General features: G+C 42.6%; 1 protein-coding gene across 2 annotated transcripts in view; it reads right to left on the reverse strand.

The window, feature by feature from the left end:
* Positions 1–26,894, reverse strand: part of LOC135222059 (BET1 homolog) — a 139,821-nt gene that overhangs the window by 68,516 nt on the left and 44,411 nt on the right. For both annotated transcript variants that reach the window (XM_064260203.1, XM_064260202.1), the window contains exon 3: positions 12,954–13,072. In XM_064260203.1, coding sequence (XP_064116273.1) covers positions 12,954–13,072 — 119 coding nt within the window. The remainder of the gene's footprint in view (positions 1–12,953; positions 13,073–26,894) is intronic.

A 26,894-nucleotide genomic window follows, 5' to 3' on the forward strand; every position in this document is an offset into this window, starting at 1 on the left:
TCGTCCTTTTTTTCCTCGGGAGGTCTTTTCTCAATACTCCTACTAAAGAGGAAATCTGCTCCTGCATTTTACGTAGGATGTCCGTCGCTGTTTCTTCCTTGCTCTTTGTCATGAATAGGAAGAATGCGCTCTGGAAGGTGTAGGAGATCGAGATATTGTCCTTTTGGCTCTTTTCCTCTCGTAGGGAGAATCGTCCGGAAAACGTTCCGGGCTCGAGTCCAACGTCGGAGCTTTCCAACTCCTCTTGATCGGACGCGACAGTTCGTCGGAAGTCCATCCACTTCTTCGAGGAGACGAATCGGATGACGAAAAGCACTCTTTCAGGATGCCTTTCCAATGGCGATCCTTGGCAGTCTGGGACGCTACAGATTCTGCCGAGGGGACGCCTGACCGGTGGGGATTCTCCGTAACCTCCGTACGACTGTCAACATTCCTTCTCCTCTGGGCCTGGGAGCTTGGAAGAGGTCTAGGTCTGGGAGCGAGACAGAGCCGATCAGACGCACCCTCCACTACACTGGGGACACTTATGTCACTTTCCACATTCTTACCTTTTTAAGAGCTTGCATTTCAAGCTCCATCCTTCTTAAGTGCAGTCTTCAGATTTGCAATCTCCGCAGCAGAAACTTGCGAACATCTGCTGTGGGAGAGGTTGGATACTGCATGGGTGAGGAAGCAATTACTTGGGGTTTTAAGTTATAATGAACTGGCTTGTTAGAGGCGTGATCTAACTGCATACGTTCTAGAGGACCAGGCCTTTCTAAACCCATATCTCTCCTCTGTAGTTTCCTAAGTAGGAATCTAGTTTCTTCCATCCATTTCCTCATACCATATTCACCCACATTCAAAATCGTACGTTGTTTATTTCTGTGCAGTTCATATCCCCACTTACAACTTGCCTTGCATACCTTGTTTTTTTTTTGGGGGAGGATCTAACGACCACTTTGCGGTAGCCTCCACCAACAACCCTCATTCATACATCTTTCTAAACTTCGCAAGCTAGAATTCGTGACCATTTTTGGAGCAAAATCCAAAGCCAAAACAATCCAAAAAAAAACGGTTACCACAAGAGCGTATGCCAAACCCACAGATCCAAATACGTCACCAAAAGACAGTCCAGAAGATCAACGGCGATGAAAAAACGAAATCCAAGTCAGGAGGGTAACAACAACGATGTTATGGCTACCCTCGACAGAGCAAATCTGTTTTAGAAAATGGGATGGTTCCTAGTTCTGCCACCCAGCGGCAGTGGCGGTAGATCACCTGACCTACCTGTAGCGTGTGCCGCGAAATTCGAATTTCTGTCGGGGACGACGGAGTCTATAGCTAAGTATATATCTGCCAGGGAAGTTGAATGTATAAAAATTAGCCGTTACATAGTTTTATATATGGAAATGTGCGCAATTTCATGCACAATACAACTAAAAACAACCCATGGTTGTAGCTTTTATCAATTTTGAAATATTTTCACATAAAAATGATAAGCGACAAATTTTCAACCCTCGGTCAAATTTGACTCTACCGAAACAGTCAAAAAACGCAATTGTAAGCTAAAACGCTTATATTCTAGTAATATTCAATTATTTACCTTTATTTTGCAACAAATTGGAAGTCTCTAGCACAATATTTCGATATATGGTGTGAATTATGAAAAAAATAACATTTTCTTTACGTCCACGCGTAACTCTTCCAAAAAAATCATACGTGCGATTGTGGTAATGTTTGCACCATTTTAAATTAGCCATTACATAAAGTTTTATATAGGAAATGTGGGCAATTTATGTAGAATACAACAAAACAAAATAATTGAAGGTTGTAGCATTTCTCATTTTTTTAAATATTTGCATATAAATCACGATAAATAGAAAAAAACCACGTTCGGTCAACTTTGACTCTACCGAATGGTCGAAAAAAATGCAATGTAAGCTAAATCTTACAGTCTAGTATTATTCAGTCATTTATCTTCATCTTGAAACAAATTCGAAGTCTCTAGCAATAATATTCAATCATTTTTCTTCCTTTTGAAAGTAATTGGAAGTCTCTAGGACATTATTTACGAATTCATGCATTATTTTGTGATAATATTTTCTCTGTGTTGCTTTGATCGTTTTACAATGTGTTATATACCAAAATGATCGCAATTTAGTGTACATTACAACGAAGAAAAAGTAACTTGTTACATTTAACCGTTTTGAGCACAGCGCGATTTGAAATACAATTATATATGAAAATTCGTTTTTTTTTGCGCTATCATATATCGCATTATTTATATATGATAATGATAATATTTTTTCATTTCTGATGGTTGGCATACTAACTTCAGGCAATGACAAAAAAAGAGCCAAAAATGAAACTCTTAATCTTGAAAACACTAAGCGCTGTGATTTTTTGAAAAAAATATTTTTTCCGCTTCCGCGCTCCACGTCCGAACCCCTCCGGCACACGGGAGACGAAATTTTTTTTTACCACTCCGGCGTAAGAGGGTTAATAAAAAAATTGTGAATTAGATATATAAAATATAAAATAAATCAGACTGCCAACAAATACGTATTTTCTGGGCTCAGCTCGTGTCGCTGCGCGAAATATCCTTTAAATCTATTATTTCTAGGGTAATAGTACTAACACATACCAGAGAATAAATATAAATAAAGAGAAAAAGGTCAGTATAACTGACTCGCTCACCCATCCAGGAGGGTGTCGGTATGAACACTAGCGAGTGAGACCACTACCACGAGCCAAATGCCAATAGAAATCTCCCACTACAAAATCCCTCCAAGAGGGGAGCCGACCCACAGAGTGAGCAGCTCGTACTACTACTACTCCATCCCATGTCTGCCGACTGCTGCGCCTCTGGTGGCCATCCTTTCAAGTTAGCACACACGAGCGGTTGTGATATTTTTCTCTGTGTTTTTTGTGCCCTTTCATTGGATTTTCTATTATGGAGCGTGCAGCTATCGCAGCAGCTAAGTTAAGTACTCAGTATTTACGGTTAGTTGGTTTTTTTTCCGGCCCTGAGACAGTATTTTGCCGTTTTTTAGGTATAAATACGACCTCTGGTCGGAAGCATGGCAGCATGGTTCTGCCTCGTGATGGGTTCGTTCTTGGTCTCCCATACCTAGAACATCCCCTTATTTATCTTCGCTCTTTATGATTATCCGCTTTGGGTACGGTCTACTCAGGTTTTGTCATGCATGCATGTATTTTACCTTACGTAGGCTTCTTCTATCCAGACCCTAGTCCAGGTTCTTAGTATCGGCCTCTGACTAGCTTTGAGTGGTAGACTTGCCTTCGGGTTAGTCGTACACTCCTGGATTTTTTTTTTTTTTCTCCTGCTATATTGTTTTTCTTTCTTTCATTTATTTAATTATATAACTGTATATTTTATTATTGTTAGGTTAGTTAGGCGTCTGGCTTAGCCTAGTCCTGGCTCTTTGAGCCTATACTACCGCTCATCAGTTCGGTTGCTTCCCTATAGCATCTCTCTGATCAGTTGGTTCGGCCCAGTGGGCTTATTTGCCTCCGCTTTTCAGTTCAGTATGCTTCCCGATAGCATCTCCCTGATCAGTGGTTGTCCTAGGCTTAGTTGTCGTATTTGGTCTTACCGCCTCGTGGTCACTTCGTGATCACGGGCCAGCCAGACGCCTGTCCAGTCATTCTTCCCCCCCCATCCCGCTCTTCCATAGAGTCGGGCGGGGCGGGGTCGGTCTGCCCATGCCTCGCTCCTCATACCCAGAGCCTGCCTCCCTCTCTCCCCTCAGGCGGAGGGGCTAGGGAGTCGGGACAGACCAGTACTGGTCTCGACCTCTCCGGCTTCTCGGTCCGGACGGTTGGTACGGAGTGGGGGGTACTGGCCTTGCCCACCCTCCGCGCTACCTTGTCGCTCCGGGCTAGCTTGCCGCCTGTATGTCTTCTCGCTCTTTCCCATCTTACTATGGGCTCCTCCTGATCGAGTCCTGTATCCAGCGGGAAGTTTGTTTAGTCCACCCAGTAGGGTGGACCGGAGCATACAGTGGGTCTCTACTAACCTTACCGTTTTGCTGAGTTACTACACTCCGCTACGCACTGGACCTTTTGTCCGGTTTTGCTTGTGTGTTAGGTTTAAGTTATCTTTAAGTTTATCTTAAGAACCTTAAACCATCCCCCTCCCTTACATATCTTACCGGATCTCTCCGGGATTATAGCCTATTCAGGCGATGCAGGGAGGGGTTATGCACAAATTTTTTTCCGAGCTCCGGCATGCATCGGAGCTCTTCTGTCCTTTAGACTGTAAGTGATGTTTTTTAAGATACTCATGTGTCTCCCCACTTACAAGCCACCAACTGTGAGCATCCGGGATGTTCCGCCACACTTCAGGACCCTTGTGGACACGAAGTTTGCCGGTCCCATGCTCCATGCGCGACTCCGCTCGGGGACATCCAGGTCTGGTACCATGAGACGTGTACCATATGTTACGATCTGGTGAGCCAGCTTTTTGGAAGGGGTAAGTTTTACATCTCCAGTAGCTGCTCCGCTTCTTTTTTTAGCGCTTAAGTTTTCATCATATTAAACTTAAGGCAATTAATTTAAGTTATACTTTAAGTTTTAGTTTTAAGTGATTCTTAATCTAAACTACGCCCTCTCTTCCAGGCTCCGGCGGTAAGAGATACCGCACTGGCTACCCTGCGGGCCTGGGTCGGCGGTTTTGGGGAAAAACGCCGCCAAGGGACAGCCCTACATCCTAGAGAAGCGGTTGGCATTACTAATCTTCCCCGGAGGCAGGCGACAGGATACGTCGACCCGAATAGAAGCGATCCGACTATCGCCTTCATCCAACAACAGCTGGCCACCTCATTAACTGATCAGGACCAGGATATCTCTACGGATGTCGCGACCCTAGATATTAATGTTGAACCTATGGTAGGTATAGACGACCTGGTTGGTCGAGGTAGGTACGGTGGACACCCAAGGGTCACCCTTGGGCGTAACTGTTTCTTCTACTCCTGCAACCTCTCCATCCTTCCAAGGCTTTACGGGTGACGAAATATATTCTCCTCCTGGTGCTTCGGTTAGACCTAAGGTCAAGTCTAAGGTGATGACTTTGACTAAGACGTCGTCGTCGTCTAAGAAGACGACTTCGGCTTCATCCTCCTCCCGTAAGTCTCCGGCTGGGATCCCGGAGCATCCAGGTCTAAAGCTTCTAGCTCCGGCTCTAAGTCCTCGAGGAGTAAATCCTCCAGAGAGAGATCTCGCACTCCGGCAGAATCACCAGTTCCGCTACCTTTGGTTCCGATTCAGAGCCTCCCCTCCACCTCCGCAGCAGCTCCGGCTTTGGACTCCAATGCTGGCCTGTTGCAACAGGTGGGGGACCTGTTGGGTCCTTAAAGACTAGCATGGAGCAAATGATCTCTCGTCTGTCGGACAGGATTACTTCCCAGGACTCCATTATAGCCGGGCTGAGAGAAGCTCCTCTAGCCTCTCCTCCACTGTCCAACACGAGTGGATCCACTTCCTCCGTATGACTCACTACCTCAGTTCTCTATGAACAATCCGTGGAGAGTAGCGTCATACGCCCCCTTCCAAGACGGTCTCATCTCTATACCGGAATTTGGGACTCGAAGAATAGAGGACTTCGAGTTCTTCCCGGAAGACCTCCAGCCTCCGTTCATAGGCTACGCAAGGCTTACGCCGTCGCTATGGTGCGGGACGATAAGGTAACCTAAGGAGACAGTCCTCTACTCACGAGACCAGGCTCAGAGAGAATGGCTCAGGTGTTTAGAGGACATGGATTGTTCTAACACCAGATACAACCATTTAAGAGTCCCTTTACCATTTTTACAATGGATGAGTAGTACCCCGCTCCCGTTTCCTAAACCAAGATCGCGAGGTCGACCATCCCAGCGGCCCAGAAGGGGGAACCTATACCGCAGTTGAAGGAAGCGGATCCCACTTCTCCGTTGCTCCCCTCAGTTGGAGAATTGTGGGAAGACTTGCCGAATACATTCTCAGCTGGCAAACTCAAACCGGACTGTGCTATGGAGCAGTTTGGTGAAAAGCTACCCAGGCTCCCAGATAGCCTTATTCAGGCTGAGTTTGATGCAAAATCGCGTCTAGCCAGATCCATCAATTCTATGGCTATGTCTGAGGTAGCTACCATGGCTTATGGATCAGAACGATTTTTTAGCTCATGACCAAAGCCCTGACTCAAACGGTACAGTCAGATATGTTTGAGTTTGCCACTGCTCGGACGAAGTTGTAGGAAGCATGTCCTACAAGAGGCAACCATTCGGCATGAACCGAATAGGTTACTCTCGTCTAGCATTCTGGGGGAGCAGATCTCTTCCCAGAAGCTATGGTTAAGGAGGTCCAATCAGAGGCTACCAGGTTAAACCAGAGCCTTAAGGATCGTTGGGGCCTTTCGGCTAAGAGGAGGCAAGACCTGACTCCTAAAGGTAAGGGACAAAAGAAACCCAGGCGTTTCCAACCTTACCAGAAGAAGCAACTACGCTTTCCTCAACAAGTTTCCAACAGTACCGTTAGTGCAGACAGCCCAACCCTCCACTTCTAAAGGTCAATCACAGCCAATTTATGTGATATCATCAGCCTCAGCCCTCCACCTCTACGCCACTCTCCCAGCTTACAATCAAGCCTTCGAGAGTCAAGCTTCTCAGAAGTATGACCGCTCGGGTAAGGGAGGTAGAGGTAAGCGTTCCTTTCGTGGAGAGGATCGGGAGGCCCCTTTAACAGGGGAAAGCACTTCAGAGGAGGCCGAGGCAGTTACCAGAACCAATGAAGAACTTCAGGTAGGGGGGAGGCTGTTTTCACTTTCGCCACCGGTGGAACTTCAGCCAATGGGCTCAGAGCATAGTGTCAAAAGGTCTGGGTTGGAGCTGGTTGACGAACCACCTCCATCCAGACCTTTCCGTCAACTTCCTTCCAAGGAATTGACAGAGTACGCAGACGATCTCCTTCAAAAAGGAGCTATAGCGAGAGTCAAGAGATTAAAATTTCAAGGTCGCTTGTTCAGCGTGCCAAAGAAAGGCTCACAAAAAAGAAGGGTATCTTAGACTTGTCCCGCTTAAACTTAGCCATCCGCTGCGACAAGTTCAAGATGCTCACGATCTCACAGGTGCGGACCCTACTTCCCCGTGGGGCGTCACCACCTCTATCGATCTTACAGACGCTTACTATCATATCCCTATTGCAAGACACTTCCGTCCGTATCTGGGTTTCAAGATAGGAGACCAGACTTCTCCTTCAAGGTAGTTCCATTCGGACTCAACGTGGCACCCAGAGTGTTCACGAAGCTAGCGGAAGTGGTAGTGCAACAACTCAGATCGCAAGGGATCATGGTAGTAGCGTATCTCGACGATTGGTTGATCTGGGCCCCATCAGTCGAGGAATGCAACAGAGCTACTCTGAAAGTGATTCAGTTCCTGGAATATCTAGGCTTCAAAATAACAGGACCAAATCAAGACTCACTCCAGAGTCAAACTTTCAGTGGCTGGGCATTCATGGAATCTATCATCCCACACTCTGTCGATTCATCAACCAAAAGGAAGAACATAGCAAAGTCAGTCAGCAATTTCTAAGTCACAAACTAGCGTCAAGGAGAGCCCAGGAAGGATCCTGGGTTCTCTCCAGTTTTGCATCAGTGACAAACGTCTTAATGAAAGCCAAACTGAAAGACCTAACCAGAATCTGGCGCTCGCGAGCAAAACGTCAGGTCCAGGGACAAACTATCCTCAGTGCCTCTGATTCTAAAGAATCGACTTCGCCATGGGCGAGAGTCAAGAATTTATCAATGTCAGTACCCCTTCAGTTCCCTCCACCAGGGGTCACCATCCACACAGACGCGTCCTTAAGCGGCTGGGGAGGGTATTCCCAGGTCAAAAAGGTTCAAGGGACTTGGTCACCTCAGTTCCGTCAGTTCCATATAAACGTACTGGAGGCAATGGCAGTGTTCTTGACTCTAAAAAGGTTACGCCCACCAAGTACTCCCACATAAAGCTAGTCCTGGGGACAGCGCAGTGGTAGTACATTGTATAAACAGAGGAGGCTCCAAGTCACGTCATCTAAATCATGTCATGATAGCCATCTTCTCCTGGCAGACAAGTTTCAGTTGGCATCTTTCCTCCACTCACATAGCTGGAGTAAGAACGTCATAGCAGACGCCCTATCCCGATCAGTACCCCTAGAGTCTGGAATGGGTCACTGGACAACAGTTCGTTCCAATGGATCCTTCAAAGAGTCCCAGGGCTACAGGTTGGACCTCTTCGCATCACAAGCGAACCACAAACTACCGTGTTATGTAGCCCCCAACCTGGACCCTCTGGCCTATGCCACGGACGCCCTGGCCTCTAGACTGGAACAACTGGGAGAAGATTTACGTCTTCCCTCCAGTGAATCTCCTCATGAAAGTATTGAACAAACTCAGGACTTTCAAGGGTCAAGTGGCTCTAGTAGCCCCAGACTGGCCGAAGAGCAACTGGTATCCTCTAATTTTGGAGCTGGGCCTTCGTCCTCTTCAGATTCCCAGTCCCAAGCTCTCCCAGTCAGTACAAATGAAGACTGTGTTCGCTTCCTCAGGGATTCTCAAAACCCTAACTTTATGGATTTCATGAAGTTTGCGGCAAAAAGAGATGCGAATATTGACCCTCAGAATATTCTATTCTTGGAATCCGATAAAAGGGATTCGACTTTGAGGCAGTATGATGCTGCTGTCAAAAAAGTTAGCAACCTTCCTGAGAGATTCGGATATTAGAATCATGACAGTTAATTCAGCTATATCCTTTTTCAGATCCTTATTTGAAAAAGGTTTAGCAGCTAGCACGATTACGACAAACAAGTCAGCTTTGAAAAAGATATTTCAATTTGGATTTAACATAGACTTGACGGATTCCTACTTCTCGTCTATTCCTAAGGCATGTGCTAGGCTTAGGCCTTCTGTAAGGCCTACGTCAGTTTCATGGTTCTTAACGATGTTCTAAAACTGGTCTTCCGAAACCGATAATGGACACATGCTCGTTTTATAATGCTCTTAAGAAAAACCCTATTCTTATTAAGCTTAGCTTCAGGAGCAAGAATTTCAGAACTGTCGGCTCTATCCAGAGACCCGGATCATATTCAGTTCCTTCCCACAGGAGAAGTCCTACTTTCTCCGGAACGTAGCTTTTTAGCAAAGAATGAAGATCCTTTGATGAGGTGGAACCTTGGAAGGTACTACCCCTTCCTTCCCCACAAGATGTATCTCTTTGCCCAGTTACAACCTTACGAGCCTTTCTGTCTAGGACCTCCTCATCTTCGTCGGGTCCCCTCTTTAGGAGGGAAAAAGGTGGAACTTTATCCATTAAAGGCATCAGGCAACAAATCCTGTACTTTATTAAGCAAGCCAATCCTGACTCTTTCCCGAAAGCACATGAGTCAGGACAGTAGCCACCTCAATTAATTATTTCCAACATATGAACTTCGATGAGTTGAAAAAGTATTACTGGATGGAAATCGCCGACCAGTGTTCAAACGTCACTACCTTAAGTCCTTGGAAGCTCTGAAATTCCCCAGCAGTAGCAGCGGGTAACGTAGTTTTTCCCCTGACTCTAGCTAGTTTGTAGTAGAAGATTCAGTCCTCCTTTCTACCTGCCTCACCCAAAAGTTCGTCTATTCCTACCTGGTCCATTTGCATTCACCTTGTGTCTTAGCTGCTTTTGTGATAGTGTAGTGGGTGCCCCTTATTGTCTGGTTAGGGACACTCAAACAAATGATTATACACATTGATCTCATGGATGTTTCCCCTTATTTTTATGCTAGGGAGGTACATCATATTATAATGATTACGGGTTTTGGTATATTAAGTTATATACATTCCTTTATATATTATTATTGTTGATTGTTTTTATTAATTGCTATTATACTTTTGATACTGCTGTTTACACAGATAACATTGATACATGTAAATAATTTTACCTGTACATATGTAATTACCTTATGTTTACAACATGATTAGATTTAAGGGTAATTTAAGCATATTTCTATTTTTATACCCTGTGTATATGTATCTTTTAGCAATTATAGTCTATTCTTATATATTTTATCTTTTATTTGAGACCTATTCTGATTTATTTTATTTTTTTCTCAGTTTATTACTTTTGTTTACATCTTGTGCTATTTCTCTGGTACGATTTCGCGCAGCGACACGAGCTGAGCCCAGAAAAGGGATTTTTGACGTAAGGAAAAATCTATTTCTGGGGCGATTGGCTCGTGTCGCCAGCGAAATCCCACCCTACCCATCCCTTCGCCCAAGATTGTCTGCTAACTTCAGATGGCCACCAGCGCAAGCAGTCGTCAGCATGGGATGGAGTAGTTAGTAGTACGAGCTGCTCACTCTGTGGGTCGGCTCCCCTCAATTGGAGGGATTTTGTAGTGGGAGATTTCTATTGGCATTTGGCTCGTGGTAGTGGTCTCCACTCGCCTAGTGTCATACCGGACACCCTCCTGAGGTGAGCGAGTCAGTTATAACTGACCTTTTTTTTCCTTTTAGTTTTATTTATTCTCTGTATGTGTTAGTACATTTACCCTAGAAATAATAGATTAAAGGATATTTCGCTGGCGACACGAGCCAATCGCCCAGAAATAGATTTTTCCTTACGTCAAATCCCTTTTTTAGAATTCTTCTTCTGTTTTTAATATTACGTTATGTATATGTTTCATTATAGCTGTCAGTAACTCGGTATCTCCATTAGGTAAAGATAGAATAAAGAATAGAAATGAATGGTTATTATACTGTTTGGTAGTTTCATTAGTTGAAGAGAGATACTAATGAAAATTTATGACTTACTGTGTCCTAGGAAAAATGATTGCTTGGCGTTCGCTGATTATTTATACATTTTATTGGCATATTCTAAGCTTTTAGCTTCTTGGGTTTAGATGTCAGAATCATAGACTAGGCTACAGTAGCAACCGCTAACATAGGCTAGGCTTATTGCTAAGGGACATATGCTAAAGTCCTAATATATGCAGCAAAAATGGGGTTGAACATTACATGCAGTTGAATATTACTCAAGTATGTACAGTATTTTTCCTTTTTGGAGTCATATTTCTTCCGTTGGATCGGCGTCGTAACCCTAGGACATGTGTTTTAGGCCTGGAAATATAATTTACTGGGGTGTTTTTGGAGGACTTGGAACGGATTAGCCATTTTACATGTAAAATGTGGTCCAAGATACGAAAACCTCATGATACGAAGGGCGCCTCGGAACGGATTAATTTCGTATATCGAGGTACTACTGTATATAAAAATGTGCACATTTTCATGTAGAATACAACAAAAAACAACCCATAGTTGTAGCTTTTATCAGTTTTGAAATATTTTCATATAAATAACTCAACCGAAATGGTCAAAAAACGCAATTGTAAGCCAAAACTCGTACAGTCTAGTAATATTCAATTATTTACCTTTCTTTTGCAACACATTGGAAGTCTCTATCACAATATTTCGATTTAGGGTGAATTTTTGAAAAAACTTTCCTTATGTCTGCGCAGTAACAATGCCGAAAAAATCAGAAATTCTTCTGTCAAGTTTGTCGTAATGTTTGTACCATTTTATATTAGCCGTTACATTAAGTTTTATATATGAAAATGTGTGCAATTCCATGCACAATACAACAAAAACAACCAGTGGTTGTAGCTTTTATCAGTTTTGAAATATTTTCATATAAATAATGGTAAGTGCCAAAATTTCAACCTTTGGTCAACTTTGACTCGACCGAAATGGTAGAAAAACACAATTGTAAGCTAAAAATCTTACATTCTAGTAATATTCAATCATTTACCTTCATTTTGCAACAAATTGGAAGTCTCTAGCACAATATTTTGATTTATGGTGAAATTTTGAAAGAAACTTTTTCTTACGTCTGTGCGGTAACTCTACTGAAAAAATCAGAAATTCTTTCATCAGATTGTCGTAATTTTTGCACCGTTTTATATTAGCCGTTACATAAAGTTTTATATATGAAAATGTGTGCAATTTCATGTAGAATACAACAAAAAATAACTCATGGTTGTAGCTTTTATTAGTTTTGAAATATTTTCATATGTCACAATAAATAGAACAAATTTTACCTTCGGTCAACTTTAACTCAACCAAAATGGTAGAAAACTGCAATTGTAAGCTACAACACTTACAGTCTAGTAATATTCAATCAATTACCTTCATTTTGCAACAAACGGGAAGTCTCTAGCACAATATTTTGATTTATGGTGAATTTTTTAAAACAATTTTTTTTACGTCCGCACATTACGAATTCATGTATCATTTTGTGATAATATTTTCTCTGTGCTGCTTTGATTGTTTTACAATTTGTTATGTACCAAATTCATTACAATTTAGTGTACAATAAAAAAAAAATTAACTCATTAGCTTTAACCGTTTTGCTCACAGCACGATTTGTATACAATTATATATGATAAATTTTTTTTTTTTGCACTGTCATATAGTATTCCAATATTTATATATGATAATGATATTCTTTTTTCATTTCTGATGGTTGCATACCAAACTTCAGGCAATGACAAAAAAAAGGAGCCAAAAATGAACTTTTAATCTTGAAAACTAAGTGCTGTAATTTTTTGAAAAAAACTTTTTTTTCCCTTTGGTGCTCACTCCTGAACACCGCTGGCATATGGGAGACACTTTCGGAAATAACGGCTCGGCATTTAAGGGTTAAGATAATACAATAATTTAATCTATGCCTCTGAGAAACCTAAACACTTGTATGGACTGACCCTAACCTGCTGTTCTTCGAAGAGTACAAATAGAGGCACTGTAACCTCCTTTGATATCCAGGTATCTGAATGATGGTATTATAGAGTGAGAAAGTGAAAAAAAATCATGAAATAACCTACAGAAAACTGCAGATACAAAGTGGAAATACCTTCTTTGACCTGTTATATATTAACTTTAAAGCTATGAATATGATACTCACAGATTTTAGTGTTTTTACTTTGTCCTTCAACTCAGCTGTCAAGGTTTCATTTTCCTCACCCATGTGCTCCGTATCACTATATGCACCATACGCATTCTGACTGTAAGGGCTGGTATGAGCTGTAAAGAACAAAGATCAATTTTCTACTAAATCTTTCAGGTAAAAATTTTATCTTTTTATCCTTACTTGATAAATTTAACATAAGCAAAATTAGCATTTATTACATCTGTATAGATAATAACAGTACTATACCAAAGGTTAAAATAAATTGATAAAATTAAATTATTTGGATACTATTCTATTGTTGAAGTTAGCTTAAATCTTTGTGCTGTTAGGCGAATTCGTTCAAAGTAAACAAAAGAATGATTGGCAGAGCTGCATGGACTATATATAATCACCAGTTTCCCACAAAATGGCACTGGAAAGTTAACATTCTTGTAAGAATTCTTAATGACCACCGAATAAGAATGTTACATTTGTTGGCTTTGGCCAGGTGACATGAATATTAATTTAAGAGGTTGCCTTATGGGTGCCACTTACCCAGCACCAGACATGTAATGAAAGGTAACAGAAGAGAAAACTTACCTTCTGATTACATTTAAAACAAAGGGAAGGTCATCAAAAAAGCCAATAAGTACTACATTAATTTACTCTATTTCAAATAGTTGAAACAAGTAGAATAAATCCTGGCTGGTAGGCAATCCAGCAAAATAAGTTAAACAAGAATCTTACAACAAATTTAAAGTTAACCAATACAGTAGAATAAATCCTTGCTGGTAGACAACAGAGCAAAATAAGTGAAACAAGGATCTTACAACAAAGTTTTCAGTTAGCCAATAAAATTGAATAAATCCTGGCTGATAGGCAATCAAGCAAAATAAGCAAAACAAGGATCTCAAAACAAAGTTTGCAGCTAACCAATACAGTAGAATAAATCCTGGCTGGTTTACAACTCAGCTAAAATAAGTGCAACACGTATCTTACAACAAAGTTTATCGGGTAATCAATAAAGTCAAATAAATCCTAGCTGGTGTGCAATCCAGCAAAAGGAGTGCAACAAGTATCTTACAACAAAGTTTACATAAACTAGCTTCTCAAAGGAATGACAGTGACAGAACACAAGGGATGACAAGATATATCTCTGGAAACAAATTTCCCAGATAAGAATTCATGCATAAAAGATTATTTAACTTGCAATAAATTATCACAATGGAGGTATGATTTACTGTCATTGGGCAAAGGAGTATTTCAATATAATAAATCTAATTCATACATACTATTATGTAGCAAGGGATTTTATTGTGGAAGATGAAATCTTGAAAAGGAAATGAGAGATTCAGAGAAACAGACACTGGCACTTAATTGCTAATTTCAGACTTACCAGGCACTTCAAAATTGCAATGGTCAATATTGCAAACAGCTAGTTGCTCAAATGATTCTTCAAGCTAACAATTCTGGGGATGCTTGTAGCCCGGGTCTCTTCTGACCCTAACCACAGCATGGCAGTGTGCCAAGACAAAGATACAGCCTCAAGGATTGGGCCTTAGCAGGCAAAAGTGTTGCTTGGACGGGAGCTGAGTCAGGACTGCATTAGAGGCAACTTCTGCTCTCATCTTTCAACAGTTGTTCTTCACCAGTGGGCCTTCAGGCCTCAGAAGTGGCAAGGGATCAAGGAAGGAATGCCGACATTCCTGAAAACACAATCAAGACCAGCAGAAAGGAGATCACGGGAATTAGAACTTCTATTGTTTTTGTGTAGGTTACTAACCCCGTCCACTTTCGGGGAACAATAGGTACAACAAACCTGAAGAGCCCAATTCATTAGTGCCCTTTTGTCCATGAGAAACGTGGAGGAAGGGACCTGATTTTGTAATTACTTTGTAAGTATGTGAAAATTTTATCACGAAAATAATATTTTCATATCAAGTAACTTATCAAGTAATTACATAGTATTTTACTCAAAAACATTCAGTAAAAGTAATGAATTTGAAATAGAAAAGTTGCTAGCATCGATACATTGCTTGTCGTTTCTTTAACTGGTAAGAGAGCTACTGCAGAAACATACTGCCTCTGGTTGGTGCTCATCTTAACCTGTAATGGGGTGGCAGTATAGCCGTGGAGTGACTCTACTTAAGTGGGAACTTTGCAGCTAAGAATATGTCCAATGGCTACCAAAGCATCAATAAGTGCCCTTACCCTGGGTGCAGTACCACAATAAAGAGCAACCAGACAGCTGTCATCTGCAAAAAAAAAAAAATAAAAAAACACACCGCACATACACTAAAAACTGAGTACACATACATGGTACTCCCAGGCTCCCCCAAGATTCAACACCCTATATCAAGGCGGACAGATAGAGGATAGAATGAAAGCTTCCTATGCTTTGTTCCCCAATACCATGCCAGCCACTAACAATGGACCCCAAGGTACTGCAGTTCTCAATAACTGTTTCCACTTCACACAAATAATGGGTTGCAAATATGTGGACTGTAAAATAAAAGAGACAGACAAGTTATGTCTAAAAGCAAACGAGGTAGCAACTGCTCTGATCTTGTGGGCTTTAACTTTAAAAGAAGGCAAAATGTCCTCTCGAATCCTCAAATGCGCCTCGGTAATAAGGGGCCTTAAAAAGAACGCAAATACATTCTTGTGGAAAGGAGTAGGGAAAGATTCTTCACAGAGCACCAGAGGTTCCCAAAAGGGCCTCTGATCCTCTCAGTCCTGTCCAGGTAATACAGTAAACAAGCCAGATGCACTGGCTTGCAATTCATGAAATATTTGGTGAACCTATCGCTAAATTATTCACAGGAAAACTCACCCGTTCACAGATTTTTTCATAGAGCAATATTCTCTCTCTCTCTCTCTCTCTCTCTCTCTCTCTCTCTCTCTCTCTCTCTCTCTCTCTCTCTCTCTCTCTCTCTGGGATGAGAGAATTTTTATGTATATGTAATATGTTTAATTGTTTTGATGACAAATAAATGATTTACAGTCAACCCCCTTATTCACGTTCTCGAGATTCGTGGACTCACCTATTCACAGATTTTTCTTTGGACCATATCTATCCATCCATTATTCGCAGAAAATGTTCCTATTTGCAGGTTTTTCCGACAATAAACATTCACTAATTAGTGTATTTTGATGTTATTTTCACAACCAAATACATATTTATGATAAAAAAATTATTTACTAATTTCCAAATACAGATATTCTCCTACTTACGATGGGGTTAGGTTCCAAAAACCCCATTGTTTGTTGGAAAAATCATATCTCAAATATACCCAAGCCTACACTAGGGTAATCAGTATCATCTTTACATATAAGGTAGCCTAGTCTACACTGCACAGTATACTTTATACATATATGGCATAGTAATTATTGATTTCAGACAATTCTCTAGGTTCAATATATATTGGCTTATGATAATTCAGTACAAAGAAATTGAATAACATTAACAAGTTAGCCTCGCGTATATGATGATGATGATGATATGGTATATCGTACACATGTGAATACAGTACCCTAACCGATGGTACACTGTATACGTACTACATAAACGATATGGTAATTTATTAATATAAGCCAATTCTGGAGGTTCAATGCATTCTGACTACGTATATATCAGTTAAAAAAAAAATAAGATGAAACGGGAATCAGATTCGGATCAACATTGGCATAATTGAGTGATGTCAGGCTGCTGATCCCTACATATATTTAGGAAATAAAAACACAGTGAATATGAATCTTTTCCAAGAATCTTTTAAAAAGTCATACATTACTGTATCTAATACTAATATTGTATGTATTCTCATATTATTGTATCATATAATACTAACAAAGAAGTCAATGTTTTGGTTTAGAAATCAACTGATGGCAAATACGAGTTTATTTCACAGTATTTAACTCAATTAGGAGCGAACTGCCTTGCTTCTTGTTAGCATAAATATCTAAGATACTTTACTTATATGAAACAAATCTTTTTTCATTATACAGCGTGTTTCTAAGTCAAAATATAAATTTAATACGTCTCATGAACTAAATCCATTAACAGATTGTGTTGTGGGCATGTTTATTATGTAAAAAAATCATGTGATTCTGTTCGCTTTTTTCACTTGATTTCATCATAGTGAGAGCTTTACCGTTACATTATTTATCTTTTATTGGCGTGAAAACAACAGTAAAATGTGTTCTTTCAAGACCTGAAGCTTTGATTAAAATGATTCTCTCTCAATTTTATCTAAGGTTGTGTTTGATGGCATAAGTTTACGGGAGTTTTATCCATGGTGCTGATGCACAACAATAGTTATTAGCAGCTCGAAAAGTGTTCTCAGCTTCATCTACAACTTGGTTTAAATTTAACAGTATGTTTTCTTGTTGATCTTTGATCTCCAGTGAACAAAGTTATTACATAAAAATATACTAGTCCTATTCTATATAACGCCATTTATAACATAACTATGGTAATTGTTTATCATCATATGATGGCTGAAATACAAGCCAAATGGATGTTGTTATCCAATTCGGTTGTACTTAGCAAAACATTGTTTCTCGTTCAGTTGTTCATGGCTGTACACATTTACACAACAAGTATAACGTTAACACAATATACTTTCATCATTCTCTTTTGCTGTTTTTTTAACTTATTTAACTAGAAGAGGGGATAAAATTAGGCTGTTGTAATTTGGTCTCTCTTGCTCCCTGACTGTATAGATACGCAGCTGCCTACTCCCATTACGAGCAAAATTTTAAAATATTTTCAAAATATTGTCGTAAAAGTATTAACTGCTAACCCTATCATAAAATCGGATTATCGTAACACGAATTATCGTAATTTGAACACTACCTGTATTGGTAACTTTAATAAGATTAAATGGTATTACATAAAAAAATAATAACTCTCTCTCTCTCTCTCTCTCTCTCTCTCTCTCTCTCTCTCTCTCTCTCTCTCTCTCTCTCTCTCTCTCTCTCTCTCTCTCACAGATGTGTTTTTTGTATAATAAAATATTTACTAAATCTCCAATAATACTAACATTATAATGTAAACAGCAATAATATCAATTCATTAAATAAAATACTATAGTGAATTAGTAAGATTTTAGTTTATATCTTAAAAATTTATGTAAGAATGAAGGAAGATCCAGGTACTAAGCAGAGGTTCAGAGCTGTCAAATATGTCAAGTGATATGACAAGTGGGGGAGCGAGTGTGTTGTGTTCTGTTTTAGCTGGAAGTGTTGAAGTGTATATATACAGTGTTCCCCCTTTAGTTGTGGGGATGCTTACCAGAACCAACTGCCACGAATACTTGGAATCTCCCTCTAAAAATGATATTGTTAAGATACAATAAAGTTTGTTCATACTTACCTGGCAGATATATATATAGCTGTATTCTCTGAAGTCCGACAGAATTTCTAAAAACTTACGACACACTTAGTGGGAGTAGGGTGGTTAGTACCCATTCCCGCCGCTGGGAGGCGGGTATCAGGAACCATTCCCATTTTCTATCAGATTTTCTATCTTCACTGTCTCCTGAGGGGAGGTGGGTGGGTATTTTAAATATATATATCTGCCAGGTAAGTATGAACAAACTTTATTGTATCTTAACAATATCATTTTGTTCATGAAACTTACCTGTCAGATATATATATAGCTGAATCCCACCTTTGGCAGTGGGAGAGACAGAAAAGGATTTTAGGATACATATACATGTAGATGATTGACATCTTGGTTCCTTACCTGTTAGCATAGCTGACTTCCTGATTACTGTCACCCAAGCCTGCTTCTGCTTCACTAGAGTTGGTGCACTCTAGATGATCTGTCAACGGGGACGTGACCAAAATGTGACTAGACCATGACCATACTTCTGAGGGCAACGAGGCAAAACCACCACCTAAGTTAGCCTAACAAAATACTCCCACATAAAAAAGGCTAATGGAAGGGAAGTCCGCATTCGGCGGCCGACCCTACAACCATAAACATTGCAAAGATTAAAAAACTCACCTACCCTTTTCTATGGGAAAGGATGAGTGCTACCTCCTGCCCCAAAAATAGTGTCTGCGGCGACATATGGCCCAAGAGAGTAACAGTTTTCATATGTCGTTCTCACCTCCCGTAGGTAGTGCGAGGCGAACACTGAGTTACTCCTCCAAAAAGTAGCACTTAAAATGTCTTTAAGAGCCATGTTTTTCTGAAAGGCTATTGAGGTCGAAATAGCCCTCACCTCGTGAGCGTTTACTCTTAACAGTCCAAAGTCACTGTCCTTCAAGCAATATGAGTGCGCCTCCTTTATGTGTCCCTTAAGAAGAATGCCAGTGCATTCTTGGACATGGGCATATCTGGTCTCTTGACTGAACACCATAAGTTCTCCGCAGAACCTCTACAATTCCTTGTTCTTCGAAGGTATTCTCTTAGAGCCCTTACAGGACACAGGACTCTTTCTGGCTCTTGACCAATGATCTCTGCCATCCCCTTGATCTCAAAAGACCTAGGCCAAGGGTCGGAGGGGTTTTCATTCTTAGCCAGAAATGTCATCCCCAAAGAGCAGACAGCATTATGCCCTTTGAAGCCGATGTGCTTACTTATTGCTTGTATTTCGCTAACTCTCTTCGCCGTCGCCAGAGCAGTTAGGAATACAGTCTTCTTCGTCAAGTCTTACAAAGACGCAGTGTGAAGGGGTTCAAAGCGACTCGACAATAAAAACTTAAGGACCACGTCTAAGTTCCAAGAAGGCAACTTAGGAAGAGGCACCTTGGTGGTCTCAAAAGATCTCAATAGATCGTGGAGATCTTTGTTATTCGCTAGGTCTAGACCTCTATGGCGAAAGACTACAGATAAAACGCTTCTGTAGCCCTTAATAGTCAACACTGCTAACTTCAAATCTCGTCTAAGATAAAGGAGAAAGTCGGCGATCTGGCTCACAGAGGTCATGGTAGAGGAAACTCCCTTCTTCTTACACCAGCTCCTAAAAGCTTTCCACTTCGATTGGTACACAGCGATTGATGAAGGCCTCCTCGCGGTGGCGATAGCTTTAGCCACAGGTTTCGAAAAACCTCTCGCTGGCTTGGCCAATGCTTCTGGATAGTCTGAAACGCAGTCAGACTCAGAGCGGAGAGGTTTTTTTTGTGTAGGTAACTCCGAAGTGGGGCTGTTTGAGTAGATCTCTCCTCGACGGAAGAGATCTCGGAAAATCTACCAAGAAGGACATCACCTCTGTGAACCAGTCTGCTGCGGGCCAAAAGGGGCCGATTAACGTCAACCTTGTCCCTTCCGAAGCTGCAAATTTTCTTAGCACTTCTCCCAGAATCTTGAACGGGGGAAATGCGTAGAGGTCTAGGCCCGTCCAATCCCATAGAAGGGCGTCTACTGCTTACTGCTCCGGATCAAGAACCGGGGAGCAATAAAGAGGAAGTCTCGCAGTTCTTGATGTCGCGAAAATGTCCACCAAAGGACATCCCCAAAGACCCCACAGCTCCTGGCATACCTCCTGATGGAGGGTCCACTCTGTTGGCAGCAGTTGTCCTTGTCGACTGAGGAGATCCGCACGGACGTTCTCGACCCCGGCGATGAACCTTGTTAGGATCGTGACTTCTCTCGCCTTCGCCCAAAGAAGAATCTCTTTCGCTAGAGCGAACAGGGAGCGAGAGTGCGTTCCTCCTTGCTTCTTCATGTATGCCAGGGCTGTGGTGTTGTCCGAGTTGACTTGGACTACGCGACGGGAGACTTTGTTTTGAAAGAACCGGAGCGCCAACTGAATCGCTGCCAGCTCTTTGAGTTGATATGCCAGGCTACCTGTTCCTTTCCCCTCCCCCAGGTGCCTGACACTTCCTCCCCTCCTAGTGTTGCTCCCCCCCGCCACCCCGTGGATGACGCGTCGGAGAACAACACTAGGTTGGGGTTCCGAAGCTTGAGGGACATGCCCTCTGACAGCTTCAACGGATCGAGCCACCCTCTTAGATGGCTCTTTACCTCTTCTGAGATGGTTAAAATCATGTCGAGGTTGTCCTTGTCTGTCCAGCTGTCCGACAGGAAGAACTGAAGAGGTCGGAGTTGTAGCGAGGAAAGCGAGGAAATGGTCCCCAGCAGACTCATCCATTCCCTCACCGAGCATGAATCCTTCCCTAGAAAGGCTGACACTTTCTCTAGGCCTTGTTGCTGACGTTCCTGGGACGGAAAAGCCCGAAAAGCCACTGAATCCATCTGAATCCCCAGATACACGATGGACTGTGTTGGGGTCAGATGTGACTTTTCGAAGTTTACCAGAAGTCCCAGGGACGCAGCTAAGGACAGAGTCATTTGCAGGTCTGCGAAGAGGCTCGTATGAGCCAGTCATCCAGATAGAGCGAGATCCTGATGTTGCAAAGATGGAGCCACCTCACCACATTCTTCATCAAGATGGTGAACATAAATGGGGCCATACTCAGTCCGAAACAAAGAGCCCTGAACTGAAATACCTTCCCTTTCAGGACGAAGCGAAGGTACTTCATTGATTGGGGATGTATCGGGACGTGAAAATAAGCGTCCTGAAGGTCGAGTGATACCATCCAATCTCCAGGTCTTAAGGCCCCCAGAACTGATTGAGGTGTCTCCATCTTGAACCTCTGCTTCTCTATAAAGAGGTTCAGACGACTTACATCCAAGACCGGCCGCCACCATCCCGACTGTTTTGGAACTAGGAATAATCTGTTGTAAAATCCTGGCGATGCCAGGTCTAAGACCTGTTCCACTGCTCCCTTCTCGAGCATCTGCTCGAGCAGATCGAAAAGTATCTTCCGTTTCTCCTGACGATACGACGGGGACAAGTCCCTGGGAGTTGAACTCAGCGGGGGCGGCTTTACGAAAGGGATTTTGTACCCTTTCTCTATGATGTTGAGAGACCAAGTATCCGCCTCTCTCTCTCTGCAGACTTCTACGAACAACTGCAGCCTGGCTCCTACCAGCGACTGAAGGACGGATCTCTCATTTCTTACCCCTAGACTTAGCAGGGGCTCTTCCTCTAGGAAGACTTCTTCCTCGGGGGAAGATCTAGCTGATGTTCCTCCACGAAAGGGCTTCTGCCTTTTAAGAGACTGGCTTCCTGAAGACGTGGAAGGGCCAGCAGGACGTCGCGACGACTGAGCCAAAAGATCTTGCGTGGCTTTTTCTTGAAGGCTTACCGCCAGATCCTTCACCATAGCCTGGGGGAAGAGATGGCTCGAAAAAGGCGCAAACAAAAGCTCTGCCTTCTGTGAGGGAGAGACAGATTTAACTGCAAAGTTGCAATAAAGCACTCTCTTCTTCAACACGCCTGCGCAAAAATGTGAGGCTAACTCCTCCGAGCCATCTCTGATGGCCTTGTCCATGCATGACAATACACTGGACAGCTCCCCGAGGCTAATGGAATCTGGTTTACGAGACTGGTTGTCGAGCACGCCCAAACACCAGTCTAAGAAGTTGAAGACTTCCAAGGACCGGAAAAGGCCCTTCAAATGATGGTCCAGTTCTGAAGTCGTCCATGAAACTTTAGCTGAAGCTAGGAGAGATCTCCTAGGAGCATCCACAATGCTGGCGAAATCCCCTTGCGCCGATGTAGGTACCTTCAGTCCTAATTCTTCACCAGTTTCGTACCACATCCCTGCCTTGCCGCTAAGTCTAGACGGAGGCAGGGCGAAGGTGGTCTTCCCTTGTGCTTTCCTTGACTCCATCCAGGTGTTGACCTTACAGAAAGCTCTCCTGGTCGATAGCGATGTCTTCATTTTAATAAATCCAGGCGTCTTGCTTGCTTTCGACGACGAAAATTGCGAGGGAGGAGAAGGAGCAGAGGGAAGGAAGGTATCACCGAACGAATCACGGAGAAGCCAAGCCAAGACTTGGTAGTCCGATGAAGCAGACGTCGAAGGTTGCTCTCCGTCAACGTCCTCAGAAGAACAGCTTAACTCCCCTTCTTCCTTACCAGAATGTACCGCCGAAGGAGGAGGCAAAAGTCCTTTAGACCCGAGTCTCATAGCCGAACGAAGTCGAGAAGAAGAGGGGAGCGCACCAGAAACAGAATCCTTCACCGTAGCAGGATCAGTAACTAAAGTTTGTGGAGAACGTGATGTTGCACGATGTCGTGAAGCGTCAATAGTCTCGGGAAAAGCGTCACGGGAAAAGCGTCAGTGTGTCTACGAACTTCCACGTTCGCGTCCAAAGCGTTCTTACAAGCGTCCAGCGAAGTGTCCCTCCAAACGTCCAGCGAAGCGTCCCTCCGAGCGTCCCGCGAAGAGTCAGGTCCTGCATCCTGACGAGCATCACGTTGGGCGTCGAAACGAGCAGGGCGAAGAGGAAGGCAGAAAAACAAGACGCCCGTTATTCTTACTACGCGAGCAGCATGTACTGTAGTCCGTACAACAGGTGCAACTTCGTCATCAGCGAAAAAGCGTCGAGATCGGAATGCCGATCGTCCCTCTCGCTGAGAGAGGGAGGGGAGCGCGATGGGTACCTCTCTCTCTCTCCAAGGGAGCAAGAGTCAGATGACGTCTACCGTCAACCTCTAGACGAGCACTGGGTTAGAGAATGAAGTCTAGAGGGCAATAAACCAGGAGACAGGTGAAGAAACGAGAGAAGGCGAGGGAGACTGTCTGGTCCTCTTATAGCATCTGTCGTCAAAAAAAAGTTCAAAAGCTTCCTACATCGAACCGCCTCCTTTCTGCTTAAGCAAAGCATCTAGTGTGTCTTTGCATAGCGAGGATGATTTCTGTCTGCGAAGTCTCCTTACGAGGAGAAGGGCTGCGCCTGTGAGAAGGCGAGGGGCGAGGGGACGCCTTCTTCCTTCTCACAGGAAAAACCCTGGATCTAGAGCGACTGGGGCGCTCGAAGGCGTCATCGTCGGATGACGTCCTAGTCTTCTGAGGAGGAAAAGCTACGCTTTCAAAAGCTACGCTTTCCGGAGAAGACCGCAAGTCAAGACAAAGCATGACGTGAAGCGTCTTGATCTTGGAAGGTCCTCTTCAGAGGCCGCGAATCCGAACGAGATTCCCACCCCTTGCGCGGGGAGGACGTGTCGGAAGACGAAAAACAATCCTTAAGGAGGCGTGCACGCGCACGCTCCTTAGCAGCCTGGGAAGCGTCTACAGGAACTGCTGAAGGGACGTCAGATCAGTGGGGGATCCCCGTAGCCCTCCTTCAGCCTTCGACATGCCCTCTCCCTGAGTCCTGGGAGTCCGGCAGAGGTCCCAGCCTAGAGGCGCTATAGGGCCGACCTGACGCCCCCCACCCTCCAACTTCACTAGGGGGGGGGCACTATCACTGCCACTTCACCTCAATTTGCCCATTTTTCTAAGGCAAGCACTTTGGATTCTAAACGTCTTCAACGAATCCAGAATAAGAGAAAGGGCATTACCCTCCGCAGACACCACACGAGGGCCCGAAGGCAACACTACAGGGGTTAGGAGTTACAAACTCTACAGGAGGTTAGAAGGGATACATTAATACCCTGTCTGCTACCAGACTTACTCCTGGAGGAAGACCTCCTGATCCTGTCACGCTCTAATTTCTTAACGTAGGATTCATACGTCTTCCATTACAAATCAGTTAAACTTTCGCATTCAGTGCAGCGAAAATCATACACACACACTTATCCCCTACAACTCTTGGATACTGTGTGAGGGTCAACCAAAGCCTTTGGTAGCCTCACCTTACATTCATCCTTCATACACACCCTGACGCTAGCCGAACTAGACCCAGACATCTTATTAAAGGAAAAAACCAAGCCAAAATCCAAAACAATCCACAGTCAACGTGTGCCTAGCTATCGATCCAATGTCAAAAAACCAAAAAGTCAAGAGGATACTCAAAGCAATAGCAGTTTTCCAAAATCCTGAGGCGGAGGTGCTGTAAACAGTTGTTTACAACACCGGCGACAGAGAAAATCTGGTAGAAAATGGGAATGGTTCCTGATACCCGCCTCCCAGCGGCGGGAATGGGTACTAACCACCCTACTCCCACTACGTGTGTCGAAAGTTTTTAGAAATTCTGTCGGACTTCAGAGAATACAGCTATATATATATCTGACAGGTAAGTTTCATGAACAAAATGCTTATAACTGCCTATCTTGAACATGTAAACACCAAAGTATTCCTAAAATTACCATCCTACACCAAATATACATTAAAATATCATCCTATTTCATTACATATTAATTTTGAATTATTATTGATACTATTTCAATGTAAATCTTACATTTTAGTTAAAAATACAAACATACGTAATGTATGACTTAGTTACGTACGTGAAAATAATCCAGTCCCCCATAAGTATTCAGTCATGCACGTTTTCTTTCATACAGTTACTATTCAAGTCGTCTAGTTTTCTTTTAACATGGGAAACAATTGCATGTAAAATCAAGAGAGAGAGAGAGAGAGAGAGAGAGAGAGAGAGAGAGAGAGAGAGAGAGAGAGAGAGAGAGAGAGAGAGAGAGAGAGAACAAAATACATATGAATATTAACAAAAAATTCTTACACTAGTACAACATAAGTAAATAGGGTACTCAACAGTGATGAATGTTGATTAAAGATGATGATTTAGCCATGCAGTCCAATTAAAGACAAAGATATGACTACACAGCTAAGCAGAGGAGTTACATCTCCTCTGAGGCACTCTTCACCTTCAGGAGTCGCTTTGGGAGGCACTTCTTCAAGCCATTTGGGAGACACTTTTTTCAGGCAATTTGGGAGGCACTTTTTCAGGAGATTCAAGAAGCACTACTTCAAGTAATTTGGGAAACTTTGGAGGGTCCTTCATACGTGTGATGAACATGGTGATTGGCAGCTGCTGCTGTTGCTTCTTCATGGTAGTGAGGGCTTGATTATAGGACACCAATGCCGTATCAAGAATGTTGGAAAACTTTAAGGAGCGTTCCATGTAAAGATTTCATGTTGCAACAATCCAAAGTCAGGCCGCCCTCCTCCTCCTGCTCCTCTCCTGAACCTAGAGTGTCTACTTCCTCGCTGGCAAACTTCGTCATATTTTCGAAATCCTGGTCTGTCAAGGGGTCAGAGTGGCGCGACAGTTGGCTCTTGCCAGACGGCAATCAACCAGAGTAAATTATCAGGCTAAATGGTCAGTTTACAGACGTTGGTGTAAGTCTCAAGGACATTCAATTTCTAGACCTTCCTTACCGAAAGTAGCAGAGTTTTTAGTTCATTTACATCATGACAGGGGCCTGTCACCTTCATGCATTAAGAGGGCCGGCCGGTTAATGCCATTCTTTAAGGACAGGACTTTGATATTCATACCACTTGATAAGGTGACTTGGGACATCTCCAAACCGCATATGATTTTCGCCTCTGACCTTCGGTTTTTTTGACGCCAGGGCGATTTATCCCGAAAATAACCATTTTTCAAATTCTATCTCCTCCCTTGATATTTAATATTAAGACCTGGGATTACTACCATATATAGACCTGGTGTAGACCTCCAATCAAATGAGGAGTTTTTTTTCTAAAAGTCATTTTTTTTTGCTAGATATGAATTTTTCATTATGGTAAAAAAATAAACCCTATAAATTAGGAAAACAAAATTTATAAAAAAAAGACAAAACAAAGTTTTTCTTTGTATTTTTATGACGACAATGTAAATAAATAATGATTATTATGAATGTATATTTCTTTTTTGTGTATTAATAAACCAAAACTATTTTATTTATCATAATTTAATCATAAATGATGATCCCTTTGCTCATATATCGTAGCCTGGGGCACTGCTTGAGGCAAGATGGGGCACGCTGAGGCAAGTGGGGCACTCCTTCCTACGAAACTCTCTCTCTCCCCTTCACTAACTCGGCTTATTGAAGCGAATTTTCTTCTTCTGTATGTTGCGAGATGTTTTCCTTGTATTTTCCTCTTTGGCATGATGAAATTCTTGCCGAAACAAAAATAAACAAACGTAAATGCAAGAGAATGTCAAGAGGTGAAATTCGAAGTTGTACTCTC

Source organism: Macrobrachium nipponense, chromosome 3 (assembly GCF_015104395.2).
Source record: "Macrobrachium nipponense isolate FS-2020 chromosome 3, ASM1510439v2, whole genome shotgun sequence".
Classification (NCBI taxonomy): domain Eukaryota; kingdom Metazoa; phylum Arthropoda; class Malacostraca; order Decapoda; family Palaemonidae; genus Macrobrachium; species Macrobrachium nipponense.